This window comes from Wyeomyia smithii, chromosome 3, assembly GCF_029784165.1.
Source record: "Wyeomyia smithii strain HCP4-BCI-WySm-NY-G18 chromosome 3, ASM2978416v1, whole genome shotgun sequence".
NCBI lineage: Eukaryota > Metazoa > Arthropoda > Insecta > Diptera > Culicidae > Wyeomyia > Wyeomyia smithii.
Window position 1 is genome coordinate 100,424,456 of NC_073696.1, and position 23,108 is coordinate 100,447,563.

The following is a 23,108-nucleotide window of genomic DNA, read 5'->3' on the forward strand; positions in this document are numbered from 1 at the left end:
GCAGTTATCGAACGGCGACTGTACTACCTGTTATCGTGGTAAACTGGAAAGTACCTACAGGCTCATGTGCCTGAGGGTTGCGAGTGCGTTTCGTACAGTGTCATACGACGCAATCTGCGTCCTATCCGGCATGACGCCTATCGGCATAGCCATTCGGGAAGACGTACAATGCAACCAACGTGACACAAGGGGCATACGAGGTACCAGAAGATCATTGTCGATGTTCAGATAGCAGCAGAAATGGTCCAATTTCACGAAAGGTAGTTGTACGCACCTACTTATTCCGGATGTATCCGGATGGGTCGGGAGGCGCCATGGAGAAGTTAGATTTCACCTGACACAGATCTTGTCAGGTTGCTTCAGGCAGTATCTACACAGGTTCAGGCATGCGGGGTCCCCCATGTGCCCCGAGTGCATGGATGCGGAAGAGACTGCTAAGCATGTCTTCTTCGTGGTATGCGCGTACGCGGAGCGACATGATGGTAGTGAGCGGGCCAGACACTACTCCGGACAACCAAGTTCAGAGGATGTGTGAAGACCCGAACATCTGGAGGGCGGTTTGTGCAGCCGCCTCTCAAATAGTCCTAGAGTTACAAAGCAGGCGACAGGTTGACCACCGACACGCCAGTGTTAGCTAACTGCCAGTCTGCAGGTTAGTTAGTTAATTAACAAAGAAACTTGATTGAGCCAGGAGGTTGCACAAAACATAAAAGCCGCTCCCCGAAGCCATAATTAGCGGTCGCCCGGGGAGTATTATGGGCTGGAGGTTTTCAGTGGGTCAAACCCCCACTACCTGAGGTTGGTCTCTCAGGTGTTTGGAAGCAAATGTTCCCTCTACCTGAAAGAAAAAAATACTGATTATTTGAGCCGGAATTGAAAAAAAAATACAGAGAGAGGAATCTGGAATTTAGCAATTTTCAGACACGTTCCAATGAAGATGATCACAGGGTGTACTGGTGATTGACGGTGGTACAGCGACGGGAGAATGAAATTATTTCACATTTTTTTACATTGATTCTCATTCCATTTTCTTCGCACCATTGTAGCAGACTGTCTATATAAAATTGGAGGCCAAGCCATCGAAAATAGAAGTGATGATTTTATACATCTTCAGGTCGTCTGCGTACATTTGCTTGAAATTTATCAAGAGAACACAAATCATTCACGAACAATACGATAATCAGCGGTCTCAAGACACTGCCTTGGGGAACGCCTGAGGTGATCGAAAACGACTCCGAACAAGTTGAATGTTACTTCAAGAAAGCGTATCGACTGGTTAAGTAAAAACGGATCGATTCAATCAGCCAATCAGGGAGACCTAACGCTCTTAGTTTGTCGTACGTGAGGTACCGTGTCGAATGCCTTGGCCAAGTCAATGTAGATGGAGTCAACTTGATTGCGTAGTTCAATCTCTCGGAACAGTGTATTTGTACAGCGCATCAAGTTTGTCGTTGTGGAGCGACGCTGGACAAATCCGTGTTGAAATCCCGAGATCAAGGGTTGAACCGCATCAAGCAGTGTTCCATGAACCAGCGTTTCGAAGGTTCCTCTGATGCACGACATTAATACGATGCTGGACTTATGGATAGGGACAATAGATGCAGTTTTCCAAAGGCTAGGGAATGCCCTTTTCAAAAACGAACGATTGAATACTTGACTCTTAGTCGCATCGAGATTGGTTAATACCTTCTAAACATCATCTGGTGTGAAGTTCAACAGAGGGAAACTCAAGTCGTGTTCCACGTTACCATCAACTCTGTGCACCACAGAAGGTGCGGACTGACAAAAATTCGCAAACAGATTTGCTACCTCATTGGGAGATTTTGCCGTTGTTCTGTCCAAAGTGATCGTGGTAGAAACGCGACTGCACGTACTCTGAGACCGCATAAATTTCCAGAACCTTAATAGGTTTTGCTCGAGGTTTGACTGCGTTCTCTCAACATAATTTTTGTAGCTGGTTGTGAGAAGCGAATTGTACTGACCTTCAATTGACGAAGTGTGCTACGACGGAGCCCATTTGCGTAGAATACGAATTTCAACGTTCCACCACGGATTTCACACAGTGCCGCTGGTGGAAGATCGTAGAATCTATTAGTGATGACATTCGCTGAATCACCGTTCATAAGATGAAGGTTGTTCAACAAAATAAGATTGCAATTCTTGAAGTCCAACACAACAAGGGCATACTGGCGGTCGAGTACGCAAGAGTCGACGTTGAAATTAAGAATAAACGGCCCGATCTACACCAAGAAAGATTATTCTAAATTGCTCACGCATCTTTTTAAAGGCAACCTTGTTATGTAGAAGGTTTAACTCAATTCAAGAATATTCATCAAATATCCACTTGGAGCGATTATTTCAAAACGATTAATGCATCAACTATAAGAAACAACTACCCCTTACCGTTTCCTTCATACATATCTAGCCAGTTTTTATTTTTGCTTTCAGTAGAAAAAAAAACTTAAATAAAAAACTTAGGCAGCAGCCGGTTGTTTTAGACTATCGGCCGTTATGTCTGCTAGCTCCTTAATGCCGTCCTTACCAATAACCGACACCTTGAACTTCGGTAAATTAACAAGTAATCTTTTCTGAATCTCAGTTACACCTTTTTTCATGATTTCGTATGCCTCGTCCTGCGTGATTTTAGCATGATGATACCGATCGAGAATGCTGGACACAAAGAGGCCTCCGTAGCCATGAGCCGCATATTTTACTGGCAGCGAATTAGCTAAATAATCGATGTAATGAAGCTGGGCTCCATCTGCTTCATCGTATCTGCGAAATAAAACAACAATTTTAAACTTGATTACAAAAAAAAACAATCTAACATACCCTCCAACTAAAACATTAACATGATACGGAGTACGGGAACGTAAATAATCAGCTAAGTTTTTACGAGTAAAGTGAGCTGCTGACTTTGGCCCCAATTCGTAGCCGTTCCGCATTTTATAAAGTAGAATGTTCTTGCTGATGTACTCCGTGAACTGGACGCGGTCTCCCGCTTCGCCAATAGTGGCCATCACCAGATTATCGGAGATCTTGTAGATTTTATTTTCATCTGGAAGTATTTTTTTTGGGTAAGAGGTTATGATAAGTAGACTATTTCCATGCATTACCATCCTTCAGAACAATGATTGACTGTGCATGCGAACTATCAGCCGCTAGCATTACAAAGTCTGGTCCACGAATTCCTATTAAAGTTTCCATAGTTAGCACTAAATTCAAAAATATCCACTTAGACACGGAAGATCTCAGTCGTATTGCAGCAATGACAAACAAATTCTGATTTCTGACTTGCGGATCGCGTCGCGGTCACGAAACAACCGACTTTGACAGTTCATAAATAAGTGGAGAGTTTTATTCATCGCCCAAACCCAGGGGCTAGACACAGCTTAAGAGAAACTTTTCAAAACGGACGAGGCCCAAAACGATAGCTATGAAAATCTGAAAAAGGGTACACTAAGGTAGCTTTTAACGCGTTTTTTTACGCGGCTTTTTTTACGCGGATTCCGGAATTTACGCGGTTTTTTTTACGCGGATTCCAGAATTCACGCTGTTTTTTTACGCGGATTCCGGAATTTACGCGGTATTTTTTTTGCCCGGATTTCGGTTCCCCTTCACTCAGAATGCAAAATTAACGATGGTTTTTTTACGCGGATTCCGGAATTAACGCGGTTTTTTTACGCGGATTCCGGAATTTACGCGGTTTTTTACGCGGATTCCGGAATTTATGCGTTTTTTTTTACGCTGATTCCGGAACTTACGCGGTTTTTTTACGCGTTTTTTTTTTACACGGCTCGTATCCCCCGCGTAAGAAGCGACTTTAGTGTATTTTCATTGTTACCTCATTTTTCTCCGAACACTATCGAATTCAAACCAAACTTTGGTGATATGTTCTGCAGTCCAAATAATTTGAAAACCTAGTAAATGATTGTCAAACACAGTTTTTCTAATGTCTGTAATCAGGACCGGAATAATGAACACACTTAATTTATATCGGCAAACTTCCCAACAGCTGATGGAGCTCGGCGAAATTTTTAACAAAAATGTCAGCAATATATTTCGACGAACATTCTGCAAATTTATCGATCTACCGTAAACCAGTCGGTTTTAAATTTCATTTGCTGTAATTCTTGAAAATTCTGCAGAAAACTTGTAGAACAATTGAATTGGGTGTTTAGCTATATCAGTTTTTTATATCATCTGAATCTGCATTTTCTGAGTAAAACGTGACTTAAAAAAAAAACCTATCGTTGTCCTTTCGCTTTTTAAATCAAGATTGAAAACTGCTCGAAATCTGCTCGAAATCGCTACAATGACAGTTCGCCCATACCAACTGTCATTGTAGCGATTTGGAGCGAATTTTGTTTCTTCATTTAAAAATCGAAGGATAATGATATAAAGTTTAAAAAATCACGTTTTGCTCAGAAAATTACCCTCTCTCAGATGATATATAAAAATCGGAAATCCGTGAATAGCTAAACAACCCAATTTATCAGCTGTTGCGTTCTCGGCAATAAAATCTTAGTGTGAATGTGGGAGCCCGGGGGCCAAGTATCTTGTGGAGGCTCCTTTTCAGTTGTCAAAAGTTCAATGAAGAGATATGTCATACGAAAATTTAAGTGAAAGATTTGAGCAGGATTGTGTTAGTTTTTGAAGTATCACAAAATTTTTGAAATATCACGAAATTTTTTGATTTTTTTTGTATTTTTTGTGAGAAGGGATCTTTTGTGGGGAACCCCAAACTGTAGGGTCCTGGGGGCCATGAGTTTGCTTCACCGCAGCAAACATAAAATCGCGTTTCACAGGTGAATTGTTACTGAGCCTTGTGCTTCTGAAAATTCGAACTGGTGGCTCAAAGTCGGCCATTTGTGGCTTTAAAGCAATTTTTCCATTGATTGAGGCAGCTTTATACCAAACGCTGATTTTCTCGTTTATCTTTTTACCTGTTATAGTCGGTTTAGCTCAAACTGGTGAATGAATCGTCAGTTTGATGGTCGGCGTGCGACCAGACCGAATCAAGCGCCCAAAACATTATTTCGAGTAATCGGCGATCAAAGTTTACTCACCCCGTATGCTTCCTGCAAGCTGCTGCAGAGAAATTTTGTTATAATACCATTATAAACTGTTCAAATGATTTAGTTTTTTCATGAAAGATAGATTATCAATTTTAACGAACACTAGTGTTAAAACACAATTTTCAAAAATATGGCGCTTGGTTCGGTCTGGTCGCACGCCGACCAAATAGCAATCGAAGCAACGCTATGAAATGATAAAAGTGAAGAAGCAAAAATATAGAAATTCCCTACGCCCTAGCCTTAACCTAATTTAATAGTCGTTTCTGACATAACTATTATGAATTACAAGTAATATTAAAACCCAATGAGTAGTGGTAGTTCCACATACATAAGACATACGTAACACTCAGGAAGAAATCTTCCAAAAAAGTTGGTACAAAATGAACTACTCGAAAGTACCAACCTCTGTAAAAAAAAAACCTCTGTTTGAGTAGTTTATGGAGGTTGTGTACCTGCGCAGCCCTGCATTTGTCTCGTTCCCACTCGAAAAATGCAGCTTTGATTTTGTAAACAACTTTTTGACAGTTTCTTAAGGGATTTTGTTGAGGGCACGAGTAGAGCCGCGATGAAGAAAACTAATTCCGTTCATTTTCGTCGAGCAGTTCATACTGCTGTTGGTACCGGGAGATGTGGGGCAAAGAGTCAAAAAAATCGCCAGTGTTACGTATGTCTAAGTATGTGGTAGTTCTGTTATTTTACATCACAAAATTTTCAGAAATTAAAAAACACCTTAAAAGGCGTTTGAACTTTAACAACCAGAGGACGCTTTGCTAGCGAAATGCTTTTCTTCCCTGGATTACCACTCTACACAGAAATAAAACTACCCAAATATGCGTATTTTTGACGCAAATCAGCCCTTCTGCGCGGTAAGGTACTTATAGGTAAAAGTGTTTTATCTACTTCAGGGTACCTGCACGGAAGTCATCATTTTGGTAAAATCGGATACCTTGAATCATCAATATCAGTATCAAAAACTCAAAAATTAAGTATTCGCATTTTATTAGCTGTTGCGTTGTTTTCACCGATTTTTTTGCGTATTATCTACCTAAACCAGTGAAAACATTCAGTTTTACGTAAATTAACGTTGTTTTTACGTGTTCGCTTGGTAATATTTTCTTTGTGTGTAGAAGATAAAATTTCGCAAACTGTCAAAAGTCTCCACAGCAAGCGAGGCACTCGAAGAGAAGAGAAAACAAGAGCAAGAAGGTGAAAAAGTTGTATTGGTGGTTTATTTTCCTCGCATTGTGGCATTTTTTGTGCCTGGTGTCGTCCTTGCTACTGTACAAAACAGTGATTTCCCCAGCATAATCCATCCGGCCGTCAAGATTTTTCCTGAAAGGCATTTCGTTTCGCGTTCGCGCCGTGCAATCCGGGTTCGTCAATGTGGTGCCACCGCAGTAGCCGGGAACATGAACGAAATTCTTCCGCAGGACATCCAGCAGCTGCTGGAATACTTTGCCAAGAATATGTACCGTGCAAAAGACTGCGTAGTGGTAGGTATTACTGACCAAATTTGGCACTCGTGTGAATTTGTCCTATGGGTGAAAGATAACATTAATATTAAAACGAGTCAGCGAACTGCAAAGGCTCGAACTGCGAGCTAATGAATGCTGCTGCGCTTTATCACTAACCAATGTCATGTGCCATAACGTGGTTTGATTCATCAGTGAGTTTTCTGCAGTCCTAACCTAAACAGCTTTTTGCATTGTTGGATTTACTGCCTTTTGACTTATATTACAAGTAAATTAAAAATGCGCATCAAGAAATTTTCAGTCAAAAAAACACAAATTGCACAAGCTGGGTGGAGCGGGACATTGACGATTCTGTTTCTTTGTTGCGAATTTGTTGTTTGGCTATGTGTGTTTACATCCGATGATTCTATCGCTGATTTAATTGATAGAACTTACTGGCGGTAAAATGTTTACAAGGTTATTTATAGAAAGCTTTATACTGAATGTTTTTTACATGTACGTGACCTGCGCTATATTGTGCGTTGTATGAATTATCATAACTGAGAATTTTATTTTACATTAAATTACATTTCAACATTGTATCTTATCTACGTCCAGCTTAAGATGATTACAGAGTTTCGTTCTTCCAGGGTGATGAGATCGTGAACCGTTGTAGTGCGCTGATGCGGATGGACTACACCGTTACTGAACTGACCAATGTCAACGGTGAACTTTCGGCACACTATCCCGGCAAGTTGCTCATTCCGGAACAAGAGACGAAAAGAAATAATGCATATGCTGCACATTCTTCGACCAGCAGCGATCTACGTTCGGAAAGTACTGGTTCGTCTCGCGGCGGCTACTCGGACTACGCTCGCGGTGATCAAGTTTTTGTCGAGGGAAAAATCGATGCCCAACGGCTTCGCTATTTGATATTACGTGCCCGTTTGGCACGATGCCGAGCACGTTTTCCACTACCGGTGATATTATTCAAGGGAAAATACATCTGCCGATCCGCTACCTTATCGGGTGGGCCAGAAATTTACGGTCGTTCAGGTTTGGAGTATTTTGCGTATGCTGCAGAAGCCACCCCACCGGAGCCAGGAGGTAAGCTTATTGTAGAATGATTAAGAAAAAAAAAGTTAGTTTTTTTTTTCTTTTCGAACAGATGAAGCCTACGAAGCACAGGAGGATTCTTCGTCAGACGAATCTGATTCCAAAGACTGGCCATTGTTTGGTAGACTACGGCGAAAAGATATTCGACTTCTGAAAGCTCTGAACGTTGGTACGATTATCGACTTTATGGTGGAAAACAAAAAGGTGAAATTCTGGCTTAACGTTACATCGTCGGAAAAGGTAGACAAGGAAAATCGCTACAATTTTTTCAAAATACTCGCTCTGCCTTATCCTGGTTGCGAATTTTTTCGTGAATATCGTGACAATGATTGTCGCGGCGAGGGACTAATTTTCGATTGGAACCAATCCTATGTGGATGCTGGAATTCGAGTGCCAGACGATTCGGTTACGGCCGAACTGAACATCGATTGGCACAACTACAAGCAGTGGGATCTGGTGAAAATCACCCAAAACTACCTTCGGCTACTGCTGAAGTACTTGCAAAACAGCGATAATGGAATATTAGTCCACTGTATCAGCGGTTGGGATCGGACACCGCTCTTTGTTTCGTTGCTGCGCATTTCACTTTGGGCAGACGGTGCAATTCATCAATCATTAAATGCAGCTCAGATGCTTTACTTCACAATTGCATACGACTGGTTACTGTTTGGACATAATCTTCCCGACCGACTAAACAAGGGAGAAGTGATATTTTTCTTTTGCTTCTCAATACTCAAATATATCGTCGACGATGAATTTAGCGTATTAAATCCTAGGTTAGTGTCGAGCCCTTCTTAGATTTTAGATGTATCCTTCTCAACTGTAATGCTAGATTATGTGTTTTCTCTGTAGAACTCGTAGCCATCACAGTAGCGGGAGCAGTAGCATAGGCGTAATAAGAACCGATAGCGAAATCATGCTCGACGGTCTCCTATTTGACGGGGAGAGTCGAGGCTCCAGTATATCCATTAACTCAACATCCAGTTTCGCGAGCGGGAAAAGTTCTTCCATGCATGACACCCAGACGTGCCTCAGTACTGGGATCGGACTGATCGGCGATGGTGCAAGCAATAGCATAGCAATAACAGGTAGAAATGTAGGTGCTGCTAGAAATGGAAGTGTCACCAGCGGGGGATTGATCGGAGATGAAAGCATCAACTCGTTCAATGGGTAAGTACGTTGGGTATGTGCTGGAAAATGTTTATGTAGTTTACGTTTATCATTCCATATAGCAATAACGGTTTGTCATCGTATAGTAATGATAGCAGTAGCAGTATTGGGTGCATATCTCATGAAAGTTCCAACCATAACATCCACTGGTCACCACAGTCTAAAAGGTAAGTAACATTTAGGCATAAATTACATTTGTGTTAAACTGATTCATCTAAGTCCTAATTGTACAATTCCAATATATAAGACTTTCAACTTTTAAATGAATATACTCTCCAGAACTAGTCCAGTAACTGTGCCAACCGCGGAAAGACTACTGAGACAGCGCCAGGAATCAACATCGTCACTATCGGTTGGCAGCTGGCAAATGATAACCTGTACCGGAAGCTATCGAAGCGCCGAATCGGTGAACGAAATGCAGTCGCATTTGCAGCAAAATCATGTGTTCCCGTGTCCCAATCATCGTCCACAACAATGTCAAGGTCCAGCACAGCAATCGCATAGCCATCATTCGGTGCACTCTTCCCAGCAGCAGCAGCAGCAGCAGCAGCATGATAATTTCAGTAGCTTTATTACGCATAGTGCTTCCACACCGAACGCCAACCAACATACCAGCCAGGAAACCAGCTGCTGCACCATCGTCGATGGCGAGTACTTTTCAAACCGCGTCGATTGTCATGCCCTGTGAGTCGTATGACTTTCTACTTGTCTTTAATAGAACTATAAACCTAACAATGTTTTATTTTCAGACGACGCGAACGACTCACACAGTTGCGAACGTTATTTTACAACTGCTACTTTCCGACAATAGCATTCAAGTTCAACTCTGGTCCAGATTCGGCACTCGGCAGTCTACTAGGAAATTTCGCAGAGAAAGTCGGCCTTGCTAGTCGAACATCTGTTTAGTAGACAAGATCCCAGCAACTTAAACCAATTCGTTCTTTACGCCCCAAGCTTTGATTTTCGGGAAGTTCATTTTGCATTTTAATTTGGCGATAACGAATAAGTTATACTATGCATAAGGCAATTATGGCCTTATTATAACGAAGAAGCGAAATCTCTTCTTATGAAACTTTTTTTTCTGTAACATTTCTGCTGTCGACACTGTGAAAAACCAACACCAAACCGCAGATGTTCATTTCGTATTTAACTGTTGTAGTTTTAAATAAATCACCAATGAAATGAGAAAGCGAATGTAGCATAACGAAAAAAAAACTTCCGACAAATTAACTGAACGTAAAGTTGACATAACATTAGAAAGTTTTTATTTTTTTGATAAGTTATCATTGTTGAATTTTTTTGAATAAGCCTTATTATTCTGCCTTGTTTAGAGAGATATTTTATTTACCACTGATTTTTATCGACTTAACTCGTGTAATACCAGAACAGTGTAAACAAAACAGTCAACCAGTTCATTTCTAATCTTCAAAATTTATAACAATAAACAAAAAGTTTGTATTTCAATAATTAGGTATAACTGTTTATTCACTTACACCTGCTTAAAAAAGAAACACAACTCTCACGTTTTTACAAATTAGCTCCCATCAAATTCACGACCCGATTTTTGTAGCGTTTAGAAATATCCCGTTCTATTTGGCTCTGAAGGATACGGGTCTGATCGGTGATATTCGTTACCGTAGGTTGGAGGCCGGCACTCTGCTCTCGAAATGTTACCGCGCGTTCTAACATTAGGTTCTCCGTATCTTTCATTTTATCAATGGCCAGCAATTTTTGCTTTAATTTTGACGTAAGTATGTCAACATATCTGTGGAAAAAATAAAATACATCAGTTGAGTTTAAACAATCAGCAGGTGAAAATACTCGCTTCGGGGAATGTTTAATCTGATGCAAATGTTGAATTTGCGGGCTGTTGATTTTTTCGTAAATCACGTCGACCTGAGCGAGCATCTGCGATAAGCTCTTGGGATCATGATCCGGGAAACTGTCCATCATCGTTAGCGATAAAATATGCACGGCGTCTCCAACGCTGACTTCATACAGCCGCATCTTCAAAAAGGCTTCCAACTCCAACATCTCGTTGATTAACCGCTCTCGATATGTCGGAGAATCACATATACTGTACGCTTCCTCTCCTCTCGCCACCCCACCGGCATTGCCACCTTCCTCAACCACAATACCGCTCTCTTCCAGCGATATGTTGAAATCTATCACCCCCGCATTAGGATCCACCACATCATCAGAAACACCCCAATCAATTTCTCCAGCTTCCAGATTAACATCAGCAGCATCAACATTAAAGTCGATACCATTACCGCCAATGTCACCAAAATCAATCGTTCCCCCATCATTACCAAAATCAATCTCTTGCACAGTCGCGATGGGCACAGATTTTTCAACCGCAAATTTCATCGGAGGCACCTCGATAGACAGCGGTGGCTCCGAGTAGAGAAACTCGTATACCGTTGAGTTTCCAGTTTTTGCAACATGTCGCAAAACGGGCAAACACTCCGTATTGTTTGAAAAAGCACCATACAATTCAATCGCCTTCTGTAAAGTGCTAATCGAAGTGGCAATGTTGTTCAACATTTCCGGAAGCTCGCCAACTTTCGTCACCAATTCGTCTCGCAGGTTCTCCCCGGCAATGCCTAGCTGCCGACAGAGCGCCTGATACTCATTACGGACCGTGTTTTGCGATCGTCGCAAGTCTCCAGCCTTTTTCTCCGATTCATCAGCTAGTTGCTCGAAAGTTTTTATCTGTTTCCGAATACTAGGAATTTCGAAGTTAATGTTTCTGACTAATATTTGTGCTGCTTCTGCCAAGTACAAACTATCCCGTTCGTACAGTTTGATAACTTCTTGCCAGTCCTTCATGCGCTGGCTACCGTAACGGCCAAATACATTCTTGGAATCAGCTTCCGTGGTTTTCAGAATGTCGATGATTTGCAGGCAATGAAAGTAGTTTATGTCTACATAAAAAAAAAAAAACAAATGAATGATATTGAGCGAAATATGGAGAAACTTCTTACGCGCTCCTTTAAGCAGTTGCACAAGTTCTTCGTGGGCTGGCATATCCGTAAGTGCGTTGCTTATTTTACTTCGTACCTCGCGTACATTATGATGCCAGTTTTTACCGACAATACGTCGCGAAACAAGCCAATCCTGAAGCTTTCCAACGTGAATATCAATTGGTATGTCCGCTTCCTATACGAAAGGTAAAAGTATGATCAAAACTGACTCCAAAACTAACAAATAATACCGACATTCATTTTCCCTTTTCCAATTTATCGAAATACGTCGATGATTGCACAGGTGAAAGGATATTAAAAATAAAAGCATCCACGTATTAAGGAAACACAGCGAGGAACAACCGAACCGTTGTCAATAAACGATGAGCTGTCAAAACAAACGACTACACGCTTATGATACGTACCTCACAAAATAAGTGGTTTTAACTCAACTTCAAACGACGCAATATTTTGCATTCTCTTCAGTCACTTCGAAAAATAAATTAAATTTATTATGGTTCCTGTATAAGCAATCATATCATATTTTTATCTATGCTGAATTATTATAGACTGGAGATTTTCAGTATCACCGTTCATCACGTCTGTCTGTGTGTGCTATTCGGCTGAAAAGATTCCGCACTTTTGAAATATTTAAAATATTTTTTGGTAAAACTTTACTTAATTATTCATGATTTTCCAACATCTAATTTCAAAACTACTGGTGCCAAATCAGGATCAGGATTTCTGAAACATTGTCTCAATAACAGCTTTTTTCATCGACGTATGAAGATATTTTTTTAGGAAATCGCCATTTCATCTACCCAACAATGTAGTAATCAATTTTGATTGTTTATGTCTTCGTGAGAATTCTTGATATATTTTATACCGTGCACACCCCAGAATACAGACGTTATAACTTTTCCAGTCGATTGTTGTGTTTTTGCATACTTTTGAGTGGTTTGTCGAAGCCAATTTTGAAATGCATCGTTTGCAAGTTGGTATAAACTCTCAGGTATTAACTAAAAATTATAAATTATAAAAGCAAAATTGATTGCCGCTCAATTTATTATCTTACACAAAAGGTTTTCGGAGGTTGTGGTTGAGTTTTACCACAGACTAAAAAGGAACCAAGAATTCACAATATTTTTTCTGATACTCTCTCTTTTTATGTTAGTTGGATTGGATTCTTAATATATTCGCCTATCGATTAATATACCATGGATGAAAATCAATACCTTTGCTGGAAACCTCCTTGTTGTGAGTTGTTGAACATCATTTGCTGTTGTTGTTGTTGCTGCTGCTGAGCTGCAACAGCAGCAGCAGCAGCCTGCTGCGCTTGCTGTTGATAGTCTTGCGGATTTAACCCATTCCCAGGTTGCCCGTTTGGACCAGCCATACGCACTCGCTTGGCAGCATTATGATCCATGGCAGCGTTTTGTGCTTGCTGTTGCTGCTGTTGTTGCATTTGTTGCTGTTGTTGTTGCTGCTGTTGTTGTTGTTGTTGCTGCTGTGCCTGTTGATTCTGCAAAAGAATCGGCGGTAGAAAAATAAGACGTTATATAAATAACATTTTTGGTTGACTTACGTTTGCCTGTTGTTGCTGTTGATTTTGCTGTTGCGATTGATGCTACATGTAAAATAGATATAAAGATATATATTAAGATTGATTAAAAAAGTCGTTTTATAGTTTGTCTTACATTTCCTTGCTGCTGTTGCTGATTCTGTTGTGTTTGCTGTAAAATAAAAGCACATTAGCTAAATTTACGTTTTAATAAAATAAACGCTTACATTAGCCTGTTGTTGCTGCTGTTGACGTTTATTTTCACCCTTATCATCTTGATCTTCATCGGTAAGAAACTCACGCTTGGGATAAGGAATCGGACAACCAGCAAATACATCTGCAGTAGGCAGTGGATCCTCAGAAAAGTACGGGTCTTGCATAGCTTGTTCCGAGGTGATTCGTTTGTTTGGATCCATCAGCAACAGTTTCTGGAGCAAATGGAACGCTTTGCTGTCTGGTTTAATCTTATGACGTTCCATATATTTGATTAAGGAACAGTTAGCATAACTAAAAGAGATTTTTTTGAATATAAATATACAAAAAGTACCAACAATGAATCAAACAATTACTTTGAACGCTTGAAGTCCTTCGTAAGAGTGTGATGTTCTGGCATTTTACGAATATCCTCCCAGTCTTTATCTTGTGGGAAACCCATAACATTGAAGATTCGATCTAATTGGTCATGATGATAAGGATTGCTTGTTTTAATATCCTCCTGTCGACAGTGAAATATTGGCTCTGAAGTCAGTAATTCGGCAAATATGCATCCTATGGCCCAAATGTCTGCAATTATCGTTATACATAAGTATTTATTAAAGGAAAATCAAACAAAGATAACGAACCTATTGCCTTGGTATAATGTCTTGCTCCGAGTAATAACTCGGGTGCCCGATACCAAAATGTCACCACAACTGGATCCAAATCTGCCAACGGCTTCAACGGAGCATTGAAAAGTCTGGCAAAGCCCATGTCGGCAATTTTTACCCGCCCTCGCTCATTACCTTCTCCCATTACTAAAATGTTAGCCGGTTTCTAAAAATAACAAAGGTAGAGTTAATTTTTCTGAGTAGATAGTCCAAATTTATCTTACTAAATCTCGATGTAAAACCCAATTACTGTGCAAATAATGAATACCATCCAAAATCTGGTACAGTAAACTCTTGACCATTCCTTTTGGAACCATGACTGGTTTCTTTGTGGCCTTAGCTGCACGATGAAACTTAATGATATGCCACAGATCGTGCTCGGCGTAATCAAAAAGCAGCCAAACTTTGCGGTCGGTATGCGACAAGAACACTCGAATAAGATTAATCACGTTAGGATGCTTGAGTTCTCGAAGCAGCTGAAAAATATTTTAATTTCAAACCATATTATAGCACAAATTACAATTTTTGAAAACAAAAAAGCATTTACCGCAATCTCCCTGCAGGCTGACATCGATAATCCAGTGCCCTCAATTTGCTTCAGTGCATAGTCCTTCGTATCATTGCTTTCTTTGCGATGAGCTTTGTAGACATGGCCATAGGTTCCGCGGCCAACCTTGCAGCCCTCGTACTCAAAAAGGTCTTCCACTTTGGCCCGTTCCTGTTGAGTCTTCATCTTGAATTCGTAGTCCATCATAACAGCGTTGCTCATAGCAGCGGCTACGAAACCGGATAACGGGGGGAGTTTAAAGATGTACTCGGGTTAACTTCACTTCTTAACACTTTTCTTGCGAACGTGTTCAATGTTCTGGCAATAGTATGTATCATGAAAACTTAGCAGACAATATTATAATTGTAGCAACAGAACAATTTAACAAAGAACGATTTAAAATAATGTTTACTGTTATTATATGGGCAGGGATATAAATCAAAGGTGTAGCATACAATGACAAAATATAACTCCATCATAAATTGGCAAAAAGGCGTAAGTTACACACAAGAATATGAGCTGTGGGGGGTATGTGAAAATGACGAATGAATCATTCGGGTTATTCGCGTTGAAAGAGATTTTGAAGGCTGTTCGAACACTCATATCCAATTGTCAAAATGTGCGTGATGACAAAAGCAAAAATATTTCCTTCTTTCTTTTTCGCATGCAAAAACCAAACAAATATCAGCAACACCGTCAACGTGAATAGCTTCATCAAAATCAATATTGATTGTTTTATTTTTTTTATGTTGGATTGACAAATCGAGAAAAACTTTGATGAGTTGCATTACTTCAATAAGATCATAGTCGTTAGTGCATTTACTAATTGCTTTCGTAGTGTTATCTTTAATCTAATAAGCAATAATCCAGCTTTTTACGCACCATAATGGCGGGTGCTATAATGCGCGTTCGTAATTTGTGAACCTCTCTGCTTACGTCAGATTCGTGATTTCTGCAGATTTGGCAACATTAATGTTGCCAGATTTATTGTTTTCCGTGCGAAATACATGAAGAGTCAAACTGACGTAAGCAGAGTTGTCAAAAGAGTAGGTAACGTATTACGAATTTTTCCATTATAGCGTCCGCCATTATGGCGCGTAAAAAGCTGGATACTTTTTACGCGCCATAATGGCGGAAGCTATAAGGCCATGGATGACGTTTCATTGCTTGTACGTTTGTTATTGTTGTTGTTTTTCTAGTTGTAAAACCAAAACACAACGGAACACGAGATCTTTTAGTGTCGGAAAATAAATCTAAAGTGGTATTCAGTTGCTGTGTAAAGGATTGCCCCACCGCAATACTAGAGCAACCGATCGAACAACTTTTGTTTTTCACGCTTTTCGATCCGCATTGCAACCAAGTTGCGACCGTCCGTACAAACCTGAAGCTGTCAAAAGTTGAAAACAAACTGAAATCAGGTATGGCATTGTGCAGCTCGATTCGAGCGATTTTCGCTATTTTCAAGTACGTCACATACTGCCAGTTTCACTTTAAGCTCAAAAGGAGCTATCATTGTCATTTGCCCTTCGGCTAATCCAACCCGCAAAATCGAAAAAAATACGAAATACGAAAAACGAAACATAACGCCCACCAGCGATCATTTAGTTTTGTTCGAGTTACTCGAAACGAAATGCGCAATGTCGCCCCAGCTGATCGCAACAGTCTCGTGGATTGCCTTATAATAAAAAATTCGTAATACGTTACCTACCCTTCAAAAACTCTGCTTACGTCAGTTTGACTCTTTATGTATTCCGCAGAGAACACAATATATCTGGGAACATTAGTGTTGCCAGAGCTCCATATATCACTAAACTAACGTAAACAGTAAGCGCCATTATGGTTCTTAAAAAGCTGGACACACAGTGGGTAATGAAATTCGGGCCCCTTTGACAACTCTGCTAGTCTGCTTACGCCAGTTTGAAGTGTTCATGTATTTCGTTAGAATACACAGTAAGGTCTTTTTTTTAACACGGGTTGCTTTCCTTAATTGCTCAAAAACGATACAAGATATCGACCTCATTTCAATCACGTTTTTCGTTGTAGGCCAAAAATAATCATAGATCCGTTTTCAAAAAAATATCTCAATTTTTGGTGTGAATACTGAATTTTGGTCTCTAGATTGACAACTATCATATTCAAACGAGGTTCAAATATTTTATAACGGCTTTCTTCGTTATATTCGCAACTCAAAAAAGTATTCTTTTACGCGATCCCATACAAATTTGGAACGCATCCCTCGTGTAAAAAAAGACCTTACTGTATCTTGCAAAATTTGTGTTGCCAGTTCTTCAAAAATCCCCAAACTGACGTAAGCAGTGAGGTTATACGCATTATAGCGACTGCCATTATGGTGCGTAAAACGCTGAATAGCCTGAACCTGGGACCTGAACATGCTGAAAGAGCTAAACATGCAAATATCAGCGTTGGCAATAAATAAATTTGTGAACTCAACATTCAATTTTGATGAAAAGAAATTCAACACCCGTACACTTGCAAATACTTATGAAAATATTACAGTTGTTATTTGAGTTTTTTATTGATAAAATTTAAAAAAAATACTTTTGCATTATAATTACTCAATGTACAGTATTTCGGGGCAAACAAAGAAAATGTATGGTCTGAAATTTTGTTACGTATTTTTGTGCTGTCCCCGGTAAATAAAGTTGACACGCTTTTTTTTCTGTAGCGCTGTTTGTTGCAATCAGGGTTGCCGATGTTCCAGTTTAAACTGGATTCCTCCAGTATTTTTTAAGTAATCCAGTCAAACAGTTTATTCCCAAAATCTTCCAGTTTTTTCAGATATTTGCCAGTTTTATCCAGTTTTTTATTCACTCAAGCTCCGATTGGTTTTCGGAAATATTTTTAAAACGGAAATTTTGTAGATCGATAAATTATTATAACAATTCTTAACACAGGGTGGTGAAATAATTTTCAACATAAAATTCCCTGGTTTTCCCTGATATTCGCTTAAATTTAACATCAACATGATATTTTTCAGCATTCGGCACAAAAAAGTACAAAGTAGATCAACGTAAATCTGAAATCACAGTGAATAAAGTATTCAGTCGGATATGAAACCCAACAGTAGATGTCCCGAATTAACCTTTCGTGCTGAAAAAATCAGTTTTTGCACTAGAGAGCCGCTTTAAAAAATCGCGTCTTGGTTTGAAAAATTTTCTCTGAATATTTTTCAGTTTTCGCTGATATTCCCTGATCGGAAAATGAGCTCCCTGACATTCCCTGACTTTAAGGTTTTTCCAGGTTTTCGACACACTGTAACAGCATTTTCAGTATACGGCATGACATGGTTGAGATAAAACCAAACAAATAGATTTTACCAGACCATAAAAAAATCTTCTATTTATTTTCTGCTGCGTAGCAGTTAAAAAAATTGTTGGAGTAATTAGATACCAAAAGATAACGAAGTCAGAAATAATTGAAATTTAAACTGATTCACTTCACTGATGTAACGTAAGGAAATATTGCGTTAATACTTTTTTTTTTATTCTCGCTTATTTTCCGTCGGTCTAGTTCCGCCACTGTTGTGGCCAATCACCGATCGAATCTAGACCAGTTGGGTTGGTAGTGAGTGGATCACGCCACCACACAACCATCGACACCTATGTCGGCGGTGGGATCCGAGAACCCAGGCGTCGAGCGTGGTTGGCGGAGACGTTACCAACCACACTAGGCCCCCGCTCTGCGTTAATACTTTTGTTAAACATAAAAGTAAATGGAAAAGCTCTATTTTCTTAATTTTGAGCTAGATTGATTGCGTAATTTCAAATTATGCTCCTGTTAGAGGAAATTTTTCAGAGTCCATAATTTTAACAAAATGTAAGCCCAACACAAAGCAGTTCTGATTAAAATGAGTATATTTTTGCGAAGAGTTATCTCTTTAGTTGCTGTATTCAAAACTGACACTGGATTCAATCCCCATAACAGAAAAGCTCTGTCACAGTCATTTTTTTTTGTTTTTTCTTTCAAATTTATTTGGGATCCAGTTTTTACCAGTTTTTTCTTCAGCCTTTTTCCAGTTAAATCGAAAATTTTATTGGCAACTCTGGTTGCAATCGTGATCTGTTTTGGCGATTGTTAATTTTTGTATAAATAACATAGGTTCTTTGATATTCAAAATAATCAGTATATCAGTGTTGTTTAATATTTTATGGCCCACCTCGCGTGAGGAGAAATGAGTTCATCTCCTAATTCTGATGAGGACAGGTAATATGCTTTGCATGTTATTTGTTGTTCGAAAACTTAGCTTCTCGTTTCAGAAAACTCGATTTCAGTCCATTGCTGCTGGCCAGTGGCAATCGAAAAAGTGCCTTCCTCCCGTATAAACCCACGAACACAGTCCTCACTAATCTGCAGCGCGGTAACACCGAGGCTAACATTCCCAGTGAGATCTGTTTAAACTTTCACGAAAAAACCGGACAAGGCGAAATTACCGAGGAGCAAGTTCGGTTGGAAAAATCCGTAGATACTGTCGATTCTAACAATTTCACACCACTCCATTGGGCTTGCTATTACGGTCAATTGTCGGCAGCCCAAATACTGATAAAGTAAGTTGTTGACGTAATAGTTTGTTCCCATAAATTTCTAACGTGTTCTTTACCCATAGTTGCGGAGCGGACTTCGATCGTTCGGCAGTCGATATGATCACTCCGTTACTGTTGGCTGCATCGGGTGGTCATCACGAGATCGTTCGGTTGCTACTGCAGAAAGGTGCAAATGCAAACCATATGGACGTTGTTGGCAATACACCATTGATGTATGCCGCGGCCGGAAACCATCCGCACACATGCAACGAGCTGCTAAGCCGGGGAGCAAATTTCACGGACAGTAATGAAGACGGAGAGACTGCATACAGTCTTGCGGTTAAGAATCAGGCTTGTTTATCTCAAGCGGTTCTGGAGAGCTACATTACGGCGTTGTTGATGTCGTAACTTGAAAGCCTGGTGAGTATAAATTGTCACGGAAGGTTTTCTTATAATGCTTACTTATGGATCAAAAGTGCTGTGCTAAATTTTTATTTGTGTAGATTTATATTCGCATAAAATCATTATATTTCTTGTTAAGACTGGGTTGAAACACTTATCCGATAGTCCCAAACGTCTTTTTTCAAGCATTAGAAATTATTCTTATACAATCGGTCAGTTAATGAAATGCAACCTAAACTTCTGGTAGCAGTAAAATTTCGAATTGTTCCAAGACTTTATTGCAACAACTTAATAGAGCGTTAATAAAAATTAATAAACTAGGGTTTTTAGATGGATTGAAATGTACAAAAATGCATAGTTATATTTCAAGAGTATGTAATTTATTTAAAATTATTTAAAATTAAAATTAATAATTACTAATCGATTACGCAAATTTTTTTGCATTTCGGTAATGAACTATTGCTTTTCTTCCTCTTGTAAACGCAGAATATCTGCTTTGTTCATAAAGTAGTAACTAGGCTGGCGACCTTTCAAATCTTTCGAAACACGTTTTGCGCCATTTTTTATCAGAATGCGGCTGATTGCTTCGACATTTCCTACTCCCATCGCGTAGTGTAGGGGTGTACGTTCCAACTAAAAAAAATGAGCAGTTTGTTTTTACTTACTGTAGATAACTTTGCATCTAAACGGACTTACATTATCGCCAATTTTCAACGTTTGCTTGAAATTAGTTGCCAAATACTCGACAATTTCCTCGCTCTCCATCACAACCGCAATGTGCAAAGCACTGCGACCTAGTTTTTACAAATATTTATCAATAAATCTTAACATATGTAAAATTCTTACCATAGTAGTTTTTGGCTTTAGCAAGTTTATTGCCGTCTGATTGTTGTGTTATCTCTACAACCTTTTGTAAATTTCGCTCTCGAACCGCATTCAACAAATCTTCTCTATTTTCCTGTATGAATAATAGAAGTTAGTACACCATCAATGACTGAATTATTAATTTCAGCTCATTACCTCAAATTCTCGTGCTCCTTCAAGAAATCGAACGATTTCTCGATGGCCTCTAGAGGAAGCTACTTGCATTATGGTAGTTCCATCAGAGCCGGTGACATCGACTATATGATCGTACCCGTCCAATAGCATAGCAGACAATAATTCCAAATCTCCCCGTGCAGCCAAACCAAGTACATAACGATCGATTTCTCTTGCGTTATCTGGTTGAGTAGCCTGCAAGGAAACATCTCGTGCTGTTCGATATAATTCGTCGCGAAAGGTTATGCTTGTTCCTACGAAATCGAAAACTGAAACTTAGAAACAATGCTGATCTGCTGAGCTTTGTTATCAACCCACCTGATTCTTCAATCAGCTGGATAAGAGCATTTTTTCCATGAGATCTGGCACAGGCGAAATGTAACATACTTTGACCATGTTCATCCTAGAATAAAAAATTGTTGTTATTGTTACTTTCCCTGATGTTTGACTTTCTGGGGTTTTCAACTCACTCTGTTGTCGCTAGTGGTTGCAGAACCTGATCCATCCCGGGATGGAGGACCTTGATCGTCCCTCTCCATTTCGGACTCCGCCATTTTACCGTTTTGCCGAGGCGACACTTGGGCGGTTTCTTCCGTGCGGGCAGAGCTTTCCAATTCTTTCTCCGAATCTTGCTTGATCTCGAACTCAATGCTGTTGTTATTGCGATCGTTTTTTCCAGCTGAAGTCTGGCTGCTCGCACTAGTTTTCGATCTGTTCTGGTTTGCGAAGTTGTACAGATAATTAGCCAAATAGGTAATTGGATCGGCCGGACGTTTGTTAGCTACCTCTGTCAAACCCTTGATCAGCGGGTCACCGAGAGCTGAGAAAATGTTCAAAATTAAGTGATTGTACTAGAGTCGGTATTTGTAAATGGTAACGATGAAATGTGAACAAAATATGTTCATGTCCGCAATTAAACAAATAAGATGTCCAATTAATATGGACACAATATTCAATATGCAACCAAAAAGTTGTTCAAATGTCTTAAATAAGAGGAAAAAATACAGTAAGGTCTTTTTTAATGCGTTTTTTTACACGGGTTGCTTTTCTCCATTACTCAAAAACGGTACAAGATATCGACCTCATTTTAATCACGTTTTCCGTTTTAAGCTACGATATATATATATATATATATATATATATATATATATATATATATATATATATATAAATATATATATATATATATATATATATATATATATATATATATATATAAATATATATATATATATATATATATATATATATATATATATATATATATATATATATATATATATATATATATATATATATATATATATATATATATATATATATATATATATATATATATATATATATATATATATATATATATATATATATATATATATATATATATATATATATATATATATATATATATATATATATATATATATATATATATATATATATATATATATATATATATATATATATATATGGTGGACGGAGTGTTCTACTGCAGTTGTTATGCTCCGCCGCGTTGGTCTATCGAAAGGTTCACCCAGATGGTCGATTTGTTATCTATGGAGCTGACGGGACTAACACCCTTAGTAGTGGCGGGCGACTTCAACGCTTGGGCTGTTGAGTGGGGAAGCCGCCGCACGAACCGGAGGGGTCAGATCTTGTTGGAAGCTTTGGCAAAGCTCAACCTAGATCTGGCCAACGTTGGAACCAAGTGTACATTCAGCAGAAATGGTGCGGAGTCGATCATCGACGTGACGTTCTCCAGCCCAGGACTGATCGTGAACTGGAGGGTAGACGATGGCTACACCTATAGTGACCACCAGTCGGTCTGCTATAGCGTAGTCCAGAACGTGAGGCGGCAGGCGACGGGTAGAGCCAATACTCCGACCGTCCGCGGGTGGAAGACATCGCATTTCGATGCCGAGGTATTTGCAGAAGCAATGAGAAGAGAGTGCGAGGGGGGCAGTTGGCTCCGCCCGAGTGCTGACCAATTAGTTGCCACATTATCGCGGGCGTGCGACGCCACCATGCCTAGGACCCGCCAACCTAGGAATGGTAAGTCACCGGTATACTGGTGGACCGACGCGATAGCGGACCTCCGTAGCGCGTGCCTCCGTGCAAGACGGATGTTGCAACGTGCACGTACCGATGCACAGAGGGTAGAGCGCCGTGTAGTATTCGGATCTGCAAGATCGGCGCTTAAAAGTGCGATAAAGGCGAGCAAAAGGGCCTGCTTCGATAGGCTATGCGCGAGTGCCAATACGAATCCGTGGGGCAACGCCTACAGAGTCGTAATGGCGAAGACCAAAGGCGTGTTGGCGCCTGCAGAGCGATCACCAGCGATGCTGGAGCGTATCATCGAGGGACTCTTTCCA

The 23,108-nt window shown here is 39.7% G+C and overlaps 6 protein-coding genes across 16 annotated transcripts in view; 2 read left to right on the forward strand and 4 right to left on the reverse strand.

The window, feature by feature from the left end:
• Positions 1–2,399: 2,399 nt before the first annotated feature.
• On the reverse strand, positions 2,400–3,330 carry LOC129729901 (proteasome subunit beta type-2-like). Its single transcript, XM_055688779.1, has 3 exons — positions 3,117–3,330; positions 2,833–3,058; positions 2,400–2,775 (listed from the first exon to the last, which is right to left on the reverse strand). Exons 1-3 carry the CDS (start codon positions 3,205–3,207, stop codon positions 2,475–2,477), a joined length of 618 nt encoding a protein of 205 aa, XP_055544754.1. The 5' UTR covers positions 3,208–3,330; the 3' UTR covers positions 2,400–2,474.
• A 2,915-nt stretch (positions 3,331–6,245) lies between these two features.
• On the forward strand, positions 6,246–10,282 carry LOC129730809 (myotubularin-related protein 14). 3 transcript variants are annotated; one of them, XM_055690389.1, is made up of 7 exons: positions 6,246–6,571; positions 7,180–7,636; positions 7,698–8,421; positions 8,498–8,815; positions 8,878–8,982; positions 9,095–9,499; positions 9,565–10,282. In XM_055690389.1, exons 1-7 carry the CDS (start codon positions 6,488–6,490, stop codon positions 9,719–9,721), a joined length of 2,250 nt encoding a protein of 749 aa, XP_055546364.1. In that variant the 5' UTR covers positions 6,246–6,487; the 3' UTR covers positions 9,722–10,282. The 3 variants fall into 3 exon arrangements, with proteins under 3 accessions (XP_055546364.1, XP_055546366.1, XP_055546365.1); XM_055690390.1 differs by lacking the exon at positions 6,246–6,571 and adding an exon at positions 6,828–7,045; XM_055690391.1 differs by lacking the exons at positions 8,498–8,815; positions 8,878–8,982.
• LOC129730810 (CDK5RAP3-like protein) lies at positions 10,042–12,177 on the reverse strand. The gene is made up of 4 exons (XM_055690392.1): positions 12,037–12,177; positions 11,803–11,977; positions 10,641–11,742; positions 10,042–10,580 (listed from the first exon to the last, which is right to left on the reverse strand). The coding sequence occupies exons 1-4, from the start codon at positions 12,040–12,042 to the stop codon at positions 10,343–10,345; spliced, it is 1,521 nt and encodes a 506-aa protein (XP_055546367.1). The 5' UTR covers positions 12,043–12,177; the 3' UTR covers positions 10,042–10,342.
• A 661-nt stretch (positions 12,178–12,838) lies between these two features.
• On the reverse strand, positions 12,839–15,200 carry LOC129727998 (cyclin-dependent kinase 8). Its single transcript, XM_055686339.1, has 8 exons — positions 14,756–15,200; positions 14,433–14,684; positions 14,185–14,374; positions 13,912–14,125; positions 13,570–13,849; positions 13,479–13,514; positions 13,367–13,408; positions 12,839–13,303 (listed from the first exon to the last, which is right to left on the reverse strand). Exons 1-8 carry the CDS (start codon positions 14,975–14,977, stop codon positions 13,010–13,012), a joined length of 1,530 nt encoding a protein of 509 aa, XP_055542314.1. The 5' UTR covers positions 14,978–15,200; the 3' UTR covers positions 12,839–13,009.
• Positions 15,201–18,763: 3,563 nt separating this feature from the next.
• Positions 18,764–19,836, forward strand: LOC129729973 (DNA-binding protein RFXANK). Its single transcript, XM_055688906.1, has 3 exons — positions 18,764–18,979; positions 19,033–19,320; positions 19,380–19,836. The coding sequence occupies exons 1-3, from the start codon at positions 18,948–18,950 to the stop codon at positions 19,702–19,704; spliced, it is 645 nt and encodes a 214-aa protein (XP_055544881.1). The 5' UTR covers positions 18,764–18,947; the 3' UTR covers positions 19,705–19,836.
• Positions 19,837–20,094: 258 nt separating this feature from the next.
• The window catches only part of LOC129729856 (uncharacterized), a 70,535-nt gene continuing 67,521 nt past the window's right edge, over positions 20,095–23,108 (reverse strand). For 4 of the 9 annotated variants that reach the window (XM_055688705.1, XM_055688710.1, XM_055688704.1 and 1 more), the window contains 6 exons: positions 21,207–21,556; positions 21,055–21,139; positions 20,719–20,990; positions 20,545–20,656; positions 20,395–20,492; positions 20,096–20,331 (listed from right to left, as the gene is read on the reverse strand). In XM_055688705.1, coding sequence (XP_055544680.1) covers positions 20,155–20,331; positions 20,395–20,492; positions 20,545–20,656; positions 20,719–20,990; positions 21,055–21,139; positions 21,207–21,556 — 1,094 coding nt within the window. In that variant the 3' untranslated portion in view covers positions 20,096–20,154. Of the gene's footprint in view, positions 20,332–20,394; positions 20,493–20,544; positions 20,657–20,718; positions 20,991–21,054; positions 21,140–21,206; positions 21,557–23,108 lie in introns of those variants that run through there. The other 5 variants (XM_055688706.1, XM_055688711.1, XM_055688708.1 and 2 more) reach the window with 5 other exon arrangements.

Excerpts from the sequence above, each read along its gene's own strand:
- LOC129729901 (XM_055688779.1), bottom strand. The coding sequence starts at position 3,207 with ATGGAAACTTTAATAGGAATTCGTGGACCAGACTTTGTAATGCTAGCG. Across the intron at positions 3,059-3,116 it reads AATCATTGTTCTGAAGGATG|ATGAAAATAAAATCTACAAG; the intron begins GTAATGCATGGA and ends AAATACTTCCAG. Across the intron at positions 2,776-2,832 it reads GTTAATGTTTTAGTTGGAGG|ATACGATGAAGCAGATGGAG; the intron begins GTATGTTAGATT and ends TTTATTTCGCAG.
- LOC129730809 (XM_055690389.1), top strand. The coding sequence starts at position 6,488 with ATGAACGAAATTCTTCCGCAGGACATCCAGCAGCTGCTGGAATACTTT. Across the intron at positions 6,572-7,179 it reads GTGCAAAAGACTGCGTAGTG|GGTGATGAGATCGTGAACCG; the intron begins GTAGGTATTACT and ends TCGTTCTTCCAG. Across the intron at positions 8,422-8,497 it reads TTTAGCGTATTAAATCCTAG|AACTCGTAGCCATCACAGTA; the intron begins GTTAGTGTCGAG and ends TTTTCTCTGTAG.
- LOC129730810 (XM_055690392.1), bottom strand. Across the intron at positions 11,743-11,802 it reads GCAACTGCTTAAAGGAGCGC|ACATAAACTACTTTCATTGC; the intron begins GTAAGAAGTTTC and ends TTTTTTATGTAG. Across the intron at positions 10,581-10,640 it reads CAGATTAAACATTCCCCGAA|ATATGTTGACATACTTACGT; the intron begins GCGAGTATTTTC and ends TTTTTTCCACAG.
- LOC129727998 (XM_055686339.1), bottom strand. The coding sequence starts at position 14,977 with ATGAGCAACGCTGTTATGATGGACTACGAATTCAAGATGAAGACTCAA. Across the intron at positions 13,515-13,569 it reads AGCAGCAACAACAGGCTAAT|CAAACACAACAGAATCAGCA; the intron begins GTAAGCGTTTAT and ends TTTATTTTACAG. Across the intron at positions 13,409-13,478 it reads AGCAACAGCAGCAAGGAAAT|CATCAATCGCAACAGCAAAA; the intron begins GTAAGACAAACT and ends TTTTACATGTAG.
- LOC129729973 (XM_055688906.1), top strand. The coding sequence starts at position 18,948 with ATGAGTTCATCTCCTAATTCTGATGAGGACAG. Across the intron at positions 18,980-19,032 it reads CCTAATTCTGATGAGGACAG|AAAACTCGATTTCAGTCCAT; the intron begins GTAATATGCTTT and ends TTCTCGTTTCAG. Across the intron at positions 19,321-19,379 it reads GCAGCCCAAATACTGATAAA|TTGCGGAGCGGACTTCGATC; the intron begins GTAAGTTGTTGA and ends CTTTACCCATAG.